This window comes from Marmota marmota, unplaced genomic scaffold (assembly GCF_001458135.2).
Source record: "Marmota marmota marmota unplaced genomic scaffold, marMar, whole genome shotgun sequence".
NCBI classification, from domain to species: domain Eukaryota; kingdom Metazoa; phylum Chordata; class Mammalia; order Rodentia; family Sciuridae; genus Marmota; species Marmota marmota.
In genome coordinates, this window is record NW_026000019.1 from 29,701,999 (window position 1) to 29,714,923 (window position 12,925).

At 36.9% G+C, this 12,925-nt stretch overlaps 1 protein-coding gene across 1 annotated transcript in view; it reads left to right on the plus strand.

Annotated features, from left to right (window-relative positions):
• Positions 1-12,925, plus strand: part of Spta1 (spectrin alpha, erythrocytic 1) — a 72,922-nt gene that overhangs the window by 20,912 nt on the left and 39,085 nt on the right. Inside the window, exons 16-21 of the mRNA XM_015492038.2 lie at positions 938-1,119; positions 4,493-4,736; positions 5,578-5,700; positions 8,855-9,072; positions 9,951-10,043; positions 12,476-12,613. Coding sequence (XP_015347524.1) covers positions 938-1,119; positions 4,493-4,736; positions 5,578-5,700; positions 8,855-9,072; positions 9,951-10,043; positions 12,476-12,613 — 998 coding nt within the window. The remainder of the gene's footprint in view (positions 1-937; positions 1,120-4,492; positions 4,737-5,577; positions 5,701-8,854; positions 9,073-9,950; positions 10,044-12,475; positions 12,614-12,925) is intronic.

Consider the following 12,925-nt stretch of genomic DNA (forward strand, 5'->3'; position numbering starts at 1 on the left):
TAGGGTCTGGTCACTTATTGCTTTTTCTCCTGTCTAAAATTGATCAGGCTATTCTCTAAGCTTTTTTTAAAAAATTCTCACATGTATGCCTGAATAGTCTTACTGATATTTTATCTTACTCTTACTTTGGAGAATTAATCAGTTACCAATAATTAACATGAATAGTAAGTTTTCTCTATCACTGCCTCCATTGTTATGAAATCATCTGTAGATATTACTCTCTCCTGGTTACACAAGAGATATGTTACATGGATTTCTTTGGCTGTCATCTCATTTTTGGTTAGGACAAAGAATCCAACCTGGTTATACCAATAAGATATCACTGCCATTCTCATTTAGTAGTTGCTTTACTAAGATGTCATCTAGTAGTTGCTTCACAGAAAAAATAATGCAAATAATTGATATAAAAGCATAGATTAAAAATGTATCTAAGAATACTGTGAATAATCAAGACTTTTTGGAAGAAAAAAATATGGGGCATGGTTTGTGATGAAGGACAGGCATTAAGAGAGGGCATAGCAAAGTTCAAAGAAACTTCAAAATTTTAAACTGAACCAGCCCCACATTTTATGTTTGTCACAGAAAGTGTGACATTTGGGTTTGAATCTCTTCGAAAGAAAATTCTTAATAGACTAGTAAATGACAAATGAAAATATCTAGGAAGGTTAAAATCTGACACAGAATAATGATATTCACCAGGGGTTATTACTTATTGTTTATTTTTGTTTTGAGAACATTACTATATTTAAAACCAAATACCATCAGAATTCTCCAAGTTTAAGGTGACTTTTTATATAATGACATGTAAAAGGGTTATCCTGTTTTTTCTCTTTGAAATATCAAAATACTATGTTTCTCTTTTAAGTTGAGGGAAGGTGTATCATAGCGTATAAAGGAACAAAGTTTTTAGTAGCTTAAGCCTAACGTCTTCTCCCAGGGACCCAGTTGCATGAAGCTAACCAGCAGCTACAATTTGAAAATAATGCAGAAGACTTGAAGCACTGGCTGGAGGAGGTCGAGGGGCAAGTTGCCTCTGAGGATTATGGGAAAGGCCTCGCTGATGTTCAGAATCTACTCAGGAAACATGGCCTCCTGGAGTCCGCTGTGGTCGCTCGTCAGGTTTGTTGCTAGCTCTTCGGCCAACTGCAGGCAATTGGTGTTTATCCTCTGACTGTATTCACTATTATTATTGTTAAGTAATAAATAACTATTTATTAAGTAATTATTATTAGCAATTATTATTGCTATTAAGAAAACAAGGAACCAAAGGTAAATCGAAATTCTAGTTATTCAGCTGCCTTTTCCCAATACTCCTCCAATCCAGTCATTCTCCTGAGTCATTCGTCTTTCTTTATTAACTTTTCTAAACATAACACAGTTCACTTAATCCGGAAGCCTAAATGTCTTAGACATCCTGTCACTTACTAGTTGTATGATCTTTGGTAGGTCATTTCATCTTCTCTTGCTTCTGTATCCACACTTATAAAATAAGGGTTTTGGATAAAATTTGGCTCAAATTTCTCATTCTGATATTCTATTATTCAAATTTGAAAGTATAGTCAATCTTGTCAATCTTTTGTAGTTAATAAAATTAAAATTCATACATGTAAGCTGACTTTCCCAACATCACTGAGAAAAATGAACAAGGGTAGGAATGTTCTACAGATATCTAAGTTCCTAATTTCAGGGTTATTGGCCCTAACATCCTACTAGACTGATATTTAAAAGAAATTTATTGGGCTGGGGATGTGGCTCAAGCGGTAGCTGGCTCGCCTGGCCTGCGTGTGGCCGGGGTTCGATCCTCAGCACCACATACAAACAAAGATGTTGTGTCCACCGATAACTAAAAAATAAATATTAAAAAATTCTCTCTCTCGCGCGCGCTCTCCCTCTCTCTCTCTCTTTAAAAAAAAATTATCTACTTAGTTTCCACAACATTTATATTGTGAGTTTTGGAAGAAGTCAGTAAAAATTCACTTATAACTAATTCAATTTCTTATCCCAGGAATCTTAGCTTTCATTTGAAAATGATTCCACTATTCCCTAAGTCACATGAATCTGTACTCCCACAATACATTTCTTAAAATTCTGCTCTTTGGTTACTCTGACTTAAATAGGAAACACAGAAAAAGGAAAAAAAATTAAAAAAAAAAACCCTCAGTCATTTATATAGCTCTAGGGATGGCTCAAAAGGCCTTCAATAAGGTAAAAGGGTAGAAAGAGGAAAACCATACAAAGGTGATATATTAGTCAGCTTTTCTTTATTGGTTCCAGAAGACCTGACAAGAACAAGATAGAGGAGGAAAAGTTTATTTTGACTTACAGTTTCAAGTGTTCAGTCCATGGTTGGCAACTCCATAGCTCTGGACCCAAGGTGAGACAGAGCATCATGGTGGAAGGGCATGGCAGAGGAAAGCATCTCAGGACAGACAACAGGAAGCAAAGAGAGCTTTGCTCACCAGAGAAAAAATGTAAACTTCAAAGATATGCCCCCAGTGACCTAGCTCCGTACCAGAGAATCAATCCATTGTTAAGATCAAAGTTTTCATAATCCAATCATTTCACCTCAAAAAATCCCTACATTGTCTCAAACATGAGCTTTTGGGGATACCTCATACCTAAACTATAGTAGATGAATTTGAAACAGATTTTTTTCAAGGAGGGAAGAAAAGATTTGTTTACTTGTTTAAAATTTATTTATTTGTTTGTTTAAAAGTACATGAAAAAGAACAACTTGTAAATGATGAATATCAGGTATAAACACTTGAAAAATAGGTATCTGTCACACTATTTGGGAAAAATAAGAGTAGCCAATCACTAGGAATTGGTTCTCCTAGTAGAGGCTAAATACATTTTATTCATTCACTTATTTGTACAGTACTGGGGATTGAATCCAGGGTTTCACACATTCTAGGCAAGTGCTCAACCACTGAACTATATTCCCAACTCTGCAAAGTTGATTTTAGATATAGATTGTTATGGTTGGAAAATGTCTTCAGTGTTTCCTATAGGAGAGTAAGTTGAGATCAAGACAGGTGAACAAACTTTCCCAAGATCAAATTTCAATTAACTGTCATCCAGGAATAGAAACTAAGCCTTCCATCTCCCTGAGGGCATTCTACAATACATTAGAGATTTTTCAGAGTGTAACGGATCCCTAGGCATAATGATGATGATGTTTGAAAATCACTCTATTATACTATTATGTTGTCCAAAGTATCCCAAGAAAATGTGGAGAATTAGCTAGTGAGAGATTTTAATTTTAAATCTTTATGGATCCTTTAATTTTTTACAGAGTAGTAAGTTTGCATTTTAAGAAACAATTGACAGTGTTTTGTTCCAAATTGAAGAGAGATATTAATCCTTGGATAGGCTGATCATTGGATGATAAAACAGAATATTTAAAAACAATGCCTCATCTTCCTCTTTTCTCAAAGAACTTCTTGTATGCAAAAAGCTTCCCTCCTCAAAAACAACAACAAAAATAAACAAAAGAAGGAGATAAGCAACTGTACCATTTTTATACAAGGCCAGCTATAGCTCATCTCACCAACAAACAGGAAATCAATCTCATATGTCTATTTTAACCCACAGGCATATAACTAGAATTTTATGTCCAGGAGGATCATTCTCAGTCTCAAATGGGGACAACTAGGTGGCTGTCAAGGCCAGTGCAGATGCATCAGTTTTGTTGGGGTTTTCTGATCTTTGCTTTGGAACACTATATTCCATTTTATAGACTTTGTTCTTCTTATGTAACAAACTGAAGCCTCAGAAGTTCTCATTTTTAATTGGAAGACGTAGCTCATTTCAAAGGGAGAGAAAGCATGGAAAGGAAACACAGAAAAAAATCTTCCTACTTCTTTTCTTGGGTCTCCAATTCATCAATACTCAGAATTAAAACATTACAATTTCAATTTGTAGGATTTCTTTGGAGCATTTTGTCCTTCTGAATGTGGTGTGACAACTATTGTCCTTCTTTTTCTCTCATTTTTTATTAGTGCATTATAGTTATATATAATATTGTGTTTTATTTGGACATAATTATACAAGCATGAAATATAATTTGATCCAATTTTATCCCCAGTACTTCCCCTTTTCCTTCCCTCTGTCTTCCCCCTTCCCCCATTCAATTTCCTCTACTCTACTAGTCTTCCTTCTACTTATTTATAATTTTTTTAAATTACTACATTATGGATATGCACAATGGTGGAATTTATTGTAGTATATTCATAGATGTATGTAGGATGATTTTGTCAATTCAGTCCACCAGTCCTCCCTTTTTCCATCTCTCTCATGAAAAAGGTCTTAGCTTCATGAGGTGATCCTCAGTGTAACAGTCCATCCCACTCTATTTTACTTGGATTTAATTGGAAGTCTTAACATGCCACATTTGGAGAACTCTCCCACGGCCCCCTCTTATCACATTGAAATCCAGGCCCTTCTTCCTAAATGCTGGTACGTCCTGATGCACTTTCTGTTTCTCCCTCAGGATCAGGTGGACATCCTCACAGATTTGGCTACACATTTTGAAGAAATAGGCCATCCTGATTCGGGGGACATGCGGGCAAGGCAGGAGTCCTTGGTGTCCCGATTTGAAGCTCTGAAAGAGCCACTGGCCACCCGGAAGAAGAAGCTCCTTGATCTACTCCGTCTGCAGCAGATTTGCAGAGACACAGAGGATGAGGAGGCCTGGATCCAAGAGACTGAGCCTTCAGCTGCATCCACCCAGCTCGGTTAGTACAGCCTGAGCAGTCTGAGCCTGGGGAAGAGGACCAAGGGCTGCAGATTGAGAGATCTGGGACAGAGTAGGGTTGGAGTAGAAAGTTTACTCTCGGCTCCAGTCACCTCCAGATCCATGATAATTTGTCCAGACCTCCATCTAAATAATGCCAAAACATTCACCCCCTGAAACTGGACATGAACAATGCTGTGAATTCAGCAGTTCTGGGAAGATCTAGAGCACTCAGCTTTTCACAGGTTGTGAATGTTCTTGACGGATAAGTCATGGCTAATGTTTCGAGGTATCAAGTTAGTTTTTGTCTAGGTTATGGGTAACATAAAAATTTTGAAATTACAAGAACCCACTATGAGGATATAAAAGGTAAAGTTAGCAGACAGAGTGCAATTGTCTTGTCCTTTGTAAGGTATTAGTTCACAAGTGGCTATACCAGGATTCTTAAAGTACAGAAAAAACAGTATACAAATAAAGGGTGACTTTGTACATACATATTGGAAAGATCTGTGAGGGGCTAGACAATAGAAAGATTAGTCTAGGAAAACTTCCGTAGAACAGAAGAGCTTGAGGCTAATTATAAAAGCACAGAGTTCCTGGAGAGGTATTTTGAATAGGAAGCATGGGAAAGAAAGTTTGGAGGGGAGAGAAGTAAAGAATGTTTAGGAAACAAAGGAAAGTGAAACAGGCAGGAGGGATTGGGGATCTCAAAAGATGGAGGAAATTCACAGTAATTGTATTTGTTGTGAAATGTTAATGTCAGGCAACAGGTGAGTCACTTTTTATAAATTCTTTTCATATGCTAGGATAATCCCCAACTTTAATTTTGTTTTTCCCTATAGGCAAGGACTTAGTTGCAGCCAAAAATCTTCTGAACAGGCACCAAGTCATCTTGGCAGACATTGCCATCCATGAGCCACGAATCCAAGTGATAACAGAGCGGGGAAACAAAATGGTACAGGAAGGTATGCACGATTCATATGGAGTTGGCTGAAATATCACTGGACCAGACCCGTGGAAAGAGGCTTATACAGTCTTAGAGCTTCAAGGAAATTTTAAAATAACTGATCCATTTTCCCACTCGATGCAGAAATTCCTTTTAGAAATTTCTGACAGATGATATACAGCTTTGTTTGCATATTGCCAGTATTAGAAATCTCCCAACCTCATCCTCTGATCCCCATTCTTTTTGTAAGCCAAAATTATTAAAATACCCTAATCATCAATATGCTTCTCTGTAAAAGTTACAGAACTCAAGAACCTAAGTTACAAAATCTGTTAAGACCTTTTCCCAAGTACTAGCTTCCAGTTCTGTGAAGATTTAGGTTCCCAGTGTCTTATTATCTTAATGGTAAATAGTGACATTTCTTTGAACTTTTCACTTTATATAGTTTTTAATGACTCTCCTCATTCTGTTTTTCCATATTCAGAAACATCTGCTATTGAAATATGATGTTCATACTTGAACATCATAGGCCAGGTAGAGTATAAGCAATGCAGATTAAACTGAGATTTTCCCTTTGCTGCTTGAAGAATCCATTTCTGCTACCCAGTGTCTAGTTTTCAAAAGTATAGGTTAAAAGAAACTTTGCTAAGACAAATTCAGATCCCCATTGAGTGATTAAAATTGACAAATTTGGGGTTTGGGGTTTGTATGTTACTATACAAACTCACCTTTTATTTCTCTAAATATCTGACTGTAATTGGGAACTAATTTTTTTTCTTCTGTCAGTTTGTTTTATGTATGTATGTATTTTGAAGCTCTGTTATCATATATATTTAGGATCATTCTGCCTTTTTGATTAATTTAAATCTTTACATTATGAAATGTTCATCTTTATTCCTGGTGATGTCCCTTATTCTGAAATTGACTTATTGTGTTTTTAATAGAGACACTTGAGATATCTTTTGGTTAGTTTTAGGATGGTATCTGTTTCTTGATCTCTTTGCTTAGTTAGGCCTTGCGTATTCTGTATAATCTGGCATGCTCTCCATTTTAATCCAAGTGTTTACAACATATACACTTCACAGTTATCATGATGGCTGCGTTTAAATCTAGCATCTTGCCATCATGTCCCTCTTTGCCCATCAGTTTCTGTCCTCCTGGAATTATTTCTGTATTTATTATGAATTCACTTTAATCCCCATGTTGGCCTAGTAGGTACAGTTCTGTTTTGTGCGAGGATGTGTTTATTGTACTGCAGATATTTTCCAGTTGTGGGTTGTGGTGCTGGAGATACTTTCAGAGAGTGCACATTGTCAGGATACTTTGGAATAATGCTAAGATGTTATTTTTTTTTCTCACACATCTTCTTTTATTGGCATATATGAAGTTTCCAGAGCCTATGCAAGATGTGCGTGGATATCATTGCCCAAATATCTACCAGAATACATGTTTGTATATTTTTTGAGTCTCAACATTTTCTATTTTGATTTCTCATATAGTAACTTTCAATAAGTAGGAGCGTGAGCAAAAGTGGTTTAGTGTCCTCATTAAAGTTGTGCATTCTAAGAGAAAATATTTGAGAGTCATTGCTCTAGGATTTAAAATATAGATCTTTAAATTATGATAGCCTCACTTCAAATTCTATCACATTATTTCATGTGTAATACAACACCCTTAAATGGATACTCCATTTCCCCATTTATCCTTGGTGCTCCTGGTATCACACATTTTAAATTTATTTATGTTATAAATACCATATTGCTTTTCATTATTTTGCTTGGATATGCCACTAACTCTGCATAAGATTCAAAAATGAAAAAAAAAATTACTAATGTATTTGTCGTTTCCAGTGTACCTCAGTATTTGTATAGGTAAATATTTCATGTGTATCATTTTCTTCTGCTTTATGAACTTGTAGTGCAGGTCTGCTAACTATGAAATCTCTTGGCTTTTGTTCATCTGCACATATTTATTTTGCTCTCCTTTTGGAACATATTTTCACCACATGACACTCTTGGCTAATGATTTCTTTCTTTCAGAGCCTCTTTAAAGAGGCTGCCACACTGTCTTCTGACTTGTGGTTTCTGATGAGATAAATCTGCTGTCATCCTTATCTCTGTTTCTCTGTATGTGATGGCCCCATTTCCCCCCCAACTCTTTTAAGCTTTTCTCTTTATCACTGGTTTTCATCAGTTGGGTTATATTGTAAATTCAGTTGGTTTTCTTTGTTTCCTTGGCTTGGAAGGAAACATTGAGCTTCTTAGGTCTGCTTTGTTGTGGTTCTTGCAGGACAGACTTTATCTTATGACTAACACACAAATTAGTCTAATACTAAGATATTACCCTTCTAAACATTCAACTCATGTGTTACAATACCTTTTCACTTTGCTGTCTTGTAGTTTAATTACTTCCTGCATTATGTGAGCTCTAGGAGTTGTTTGGTTTTTAAGTCATTCTTTCCCTACCCTTTAGGAAAGTCCTTTCACATGTGTGCAAAAAAGTAATCAGTCAGATACTTGAGGGACTTTTCGTCACGATTCCAAAGCTCCATCTTTGTTCAGCACCCTTCTTTTTAGTGCTCTGTCTCACAAATTCTAATTGTCTTGTCTTTTACAAACTCCTCTCTCTGTTTCCTCAATTCAGTTTGACTATGAGTTTCCATTTTGGCTCTCCTACCACTCCAGCCCCCAAACTGCTGAGGGCATAACCTACAGCAATAGTAAGATCTATCTTCTTTCTTTCATTTCTTTACACCTTACATGAAAATCACTGTATATAATACGTTTTTCCTGTTTTCTGATTGTTTAAGGTGGAAGTGCAATTCCTATAATAAATCCCTATGGACAGAAATAGAAGTCTGTTGATTTTTCTGTTTAGACTAGAGAAGACACACTTTTGATACTCTGAGTAAAAACTACACATGGGTGTTTTCTTTTCAGATCTGTATTGGTTAGACTATACCAACCCATTTACCACCACGTATACACACTTGTTAGACTTAGCTGCTCATCTCACTTTGGACTTTCCATTTTCCAGAGAATTTTTGAAAAGTGTGACATTGACTAAATTCAGCACCCTTCTCAGTCCTCCCTTTATTTCCCCATATGGGAAAGACTAGAGTATGGAAGACATTCATGAGGGTCATCCTCACCTTTTCTATAACTACTCCACAGGACACTTTGCTGCAGAAGATGTCAGCTCTAGGGTTGACAGTTTGAACAAGAATATGGAATCTCTCAATGCTCGAGCTAAGAGAAGGCAGAATGATCTTGAGGCCAATGTCCAGTTCCAACAGTACCTGGCTGACCTGCATGAAGCAGAAGCATGGATCAGAGAGAAGGAGCCTATTGTGGACAACACTAACTACGGAGCTGATGAAGAAGCTGCTGGGGTAAGGCAGGGGTGGGGTGAACATTGTCTAGTGAATAATCACCAAATGCTACCAAATTACTAATGTAGGGTTTTTTCATATTATGGGTCAAATAAAGGTTCTGCTTGATTATTTGGGCTTTCCAGAATGATCACCTTTGGCTTTCATCTGCTAAGATACCCTCAGAGTTAGCAGGGATCTCAAAAGATGTACCACATTTTTCTAATGCTCTAGAGATTTATAGATTTTTTGGAGAATATCTAAACCCAAAAGGTGCGACCAAAGATCTATACTTATCTTGGTCCTATTCTGAAACCGCTCATAACTAAAATCAAACTTTCATAAAGCAACCATGGTTTTCTGATATAGGCATCTTTATTTATTTATTTAAATATAAAAGTCATACAGGCACATGGGGCAAAAAGAACCTCAAAGATCATAATAACTCTTTATATCCATTTTGTTTATTGTCCCACAGGAAATCAATATAGTGTTTTACAAACCTAAGCGCTAGAACTAATTGAAATGTGAGTTTAAAGTTATGCTGATGCTTATCCTACAAGGTAACATAATTATTGTCACTGTCTTTCAGCTGTGATGTGTGGGTTAATACATGTGCAAATTTAGAAGGCCAGAAATTTAAATAATTAAGTGCACATAGTGCAGATGGAGCACACAAAAATATATTTAGCAAATATATTGAAATTATTATTTATTAATTCCCATTTTCTTGAGTCTTGAAAATTTAGGATTAAAAAGAACTCCACAATAGAAAGTGGCTCTTCCCAAGATTTAAGGCTATCAGTGTAATTCAAAACAACAGAAGTAAATGCATCTTCCTGATGTGGTTAGTGTTCCTGCTACATTTGTTCTGATGATCTTCTCATCAATAAATACAGGCTCTCCTCAAGAAGCATGAAGCCTTCTTGGTGGATCTCAATGCATTTGACAATAGTATGCAAGCGCTACGGGATCAGGCAGAAGCCTGCCAGGTAAGAAGGACTTCGTGACGGCAAGAATCATGTTCCTCACCACAGAAGCAAAGGGATTTTCTTATCACTGATTTTACTTCCTACAACCCTCCTGGGGTTGCAAACAAAATAAAAAAATTCTATAATCCCATTAGGCAGGAAATGTAACATCTACAGAGGTTTAGTCCAAAAGAAGCTTTGGATAAACTTTATTTATTTTGTGTTCATTGATACCTGGTTTTGACTTTCCTCATTCCTCCTTTTAATACTATTCCTTTCCTTCCTCCCTCCCTCTCTCTCTTCCTTTCTTCTTTGTTTGCCTCTGTTCCTTTTTATCTTCCTCCTTAACTCTTTTCTTTCCTTTATTAGTTTTTTTTTTTTTTTTTGGTGACAATGCTTATTAAAGGTCTACCAACTGCAAGTAAGAACAAAAAAGTAATACTGACTTGCAATAAATTTACACTTCATTAGGAGGCCAGAAATTTAAATAATTAAGTGCACATAGTGCAGATGGAACACACACACACACACACACACACACACACAAAGTCCCAAAGAAAGGAATCTTCTGTTTCCCGAAACAGGAGTGCTGGAAGAGAGAAATTTTTTTGTAGCTGAGGTGAGCCATTTTATCTGAATTTTTTGTTTGTTTGTTTGTTTTATGAAATGGGAGGTTTCCTATGCAGACAAGAAGGCTATATAGTCTTAAAGTTACTTAAGTTATTTATTAGTGCATTATAGTTATGCATAATTGGGTTCATTTTGACCTATTCATTAATGCATAGAACATAATTTACTCCCTTTCAGTCCCCAGTACTACCTTTTCCCCTCCCCTCTGCCCTTCCTGATCCCTTTCCTCTACTCTATTATCCTTCCTTTCATTAATTATTTATAAATTGGTGCCTTATATTTATAAGGTGGAATTCCCTGTGATATATTCATACATGGCACATAACATAATTTGGTCAATTTCATTTTGAAGTTCCTCTTCTTTCCAATCTCTCCCCCCCCCTTAACCCCCTTCCCTCTATTCCACTATTCTTCTTTCTATTTTCATGTGATCTCTTTAAAAAAAATTCTTATTTTACTCTCGCTTCTCCATATGAGAGAAAATATTTGACCTTTGGCTTTCTGGGTCTGGCTTATTTCATTGAGCATGACATTCTCCAGTTCCACCCGTTGACCAGCAAATGTCATAATTCGATTCTTTTCATAGCTAAGTCCAACTCCAATGTGTGTATGTACCATATTTCTGAGTCTTTCTTTAGTGAATTTTTTAAACTGGCGAATTATGACTACATATACTAGTGGAATTCATCGCAACATATTTGTATATGCATATAACACAATCTGGTCAATTTTGTTTCTCAGTACCTCACCTTTCTTTCCCTTCTTCCTGGTTCCCTTTCTCCTCTACTCATCTCCTGTCTGATTTCATGAGATCCTTCCCCCACTTTTTATCCCCTTTTTTATCTCTAGCTTTCACATAGGAGAAAAAAACGTATAGTCCTCAAATTCCATCCATTTTCCTGCTAATGACATTTAGTTCATAAACCATGAGGGTGGATACACTGAGGAGCGAAAGAATTATATAAGTGTATTTGGGAAATGGAGATTGGCTGAGAATGTGTGAACATCGAGGGCAGAGGTGAAAGGGAGTGTTGTGAAGGGCGATGAATTCCAATCAAGTGAATGATAGAATCAGTGTCTCCTCTGGGTACTGGAGAAAAAGAATGAGACACGCTTCTTACATTCAAAGAATCTCTTCTAATGAGATGCTTGGGATTCATACACTGGGACCAGACACAAGACAGATTCTGCACATCAGGTTAACAGACAGATGACAGGAAGTGGGTCTTTAACTTTGTCACACAATTTTCTAAAATGTCAATGTGTATAATCCATTGGGGCCTTCTTGTCTTTCTACTGTTTAAATTGGTGCATGATAAAATGGAGTAAATTATGTTCTATGCATTAATGAACCCAATTATGTATAATTATAATGCACAAATAACCAGATAATCATATTTTTACCACTCAAGTTATATATAAAATAGTGGAATTCATTGTGATACATTTGCATAGGCAGGTAACATAATTTGGTCCATTTTGTTGCCCAGTACCTCCTCTTTCCTTCCCATCCCCCTTCCTGATCCTCTACTGGTCTACTTAAGGAGCACATTAGGAACCGTGGCTTAAAACATTTAATATTTCTGAGACTAGATGTTTCTCTTGTTCACTCTGAGTTCTTATTCCCCAACCTGCTGGTCTCTTGGTAAGTGTTACAGTATTTCTGGAAACCACGTATTTTAACCTCTGGCAGCCACATAAGAGGTTCCAGACTTTCTCCTCCTGTGAGGCCCCAGGGAGTGCCCATCACTGGGAGGTTCCACAGGGAGATGCTTCCAATGCATGACTGACATCTGTCCCCCACCCCCCTTTTTTTCCCTCAGCAACAACAGGCTGCACCCGTGGAGGATGCTGCTCAAGAATCAAGGGTTTTGGCTTTATTTGACTTCCAGGCCCGCAGCCATCGAGAGGTCACCATGAAGAAGAACGATGTGTTAACTCTGCTCAGTTCCATCAACAAGGTGACTTGTCCTAACCTTATTTCTATCAGTGAAGTGGCTTTTTCATAGCCCTTCTCCTAACCTTGCCAGATAACCAGATAATCATATTTTTACCACTCAACTTTTTTTTTTTTTCAGTCCTGGGGATTAAACCCAGTGCCTTGTGCATGCTAAGCAGAAGCTCTACCACTGTGCTACAATCTCATTCCTTTTTCTTTTTAATATTGAGCCCAGGCTCACCTTGAACTTGTGGTCCTTCTGCCTTAGCCTCCTGAGTCATTCGGATTACAGGTTTACACCAACATGTCCAGCCTCAACATTTATATATATATA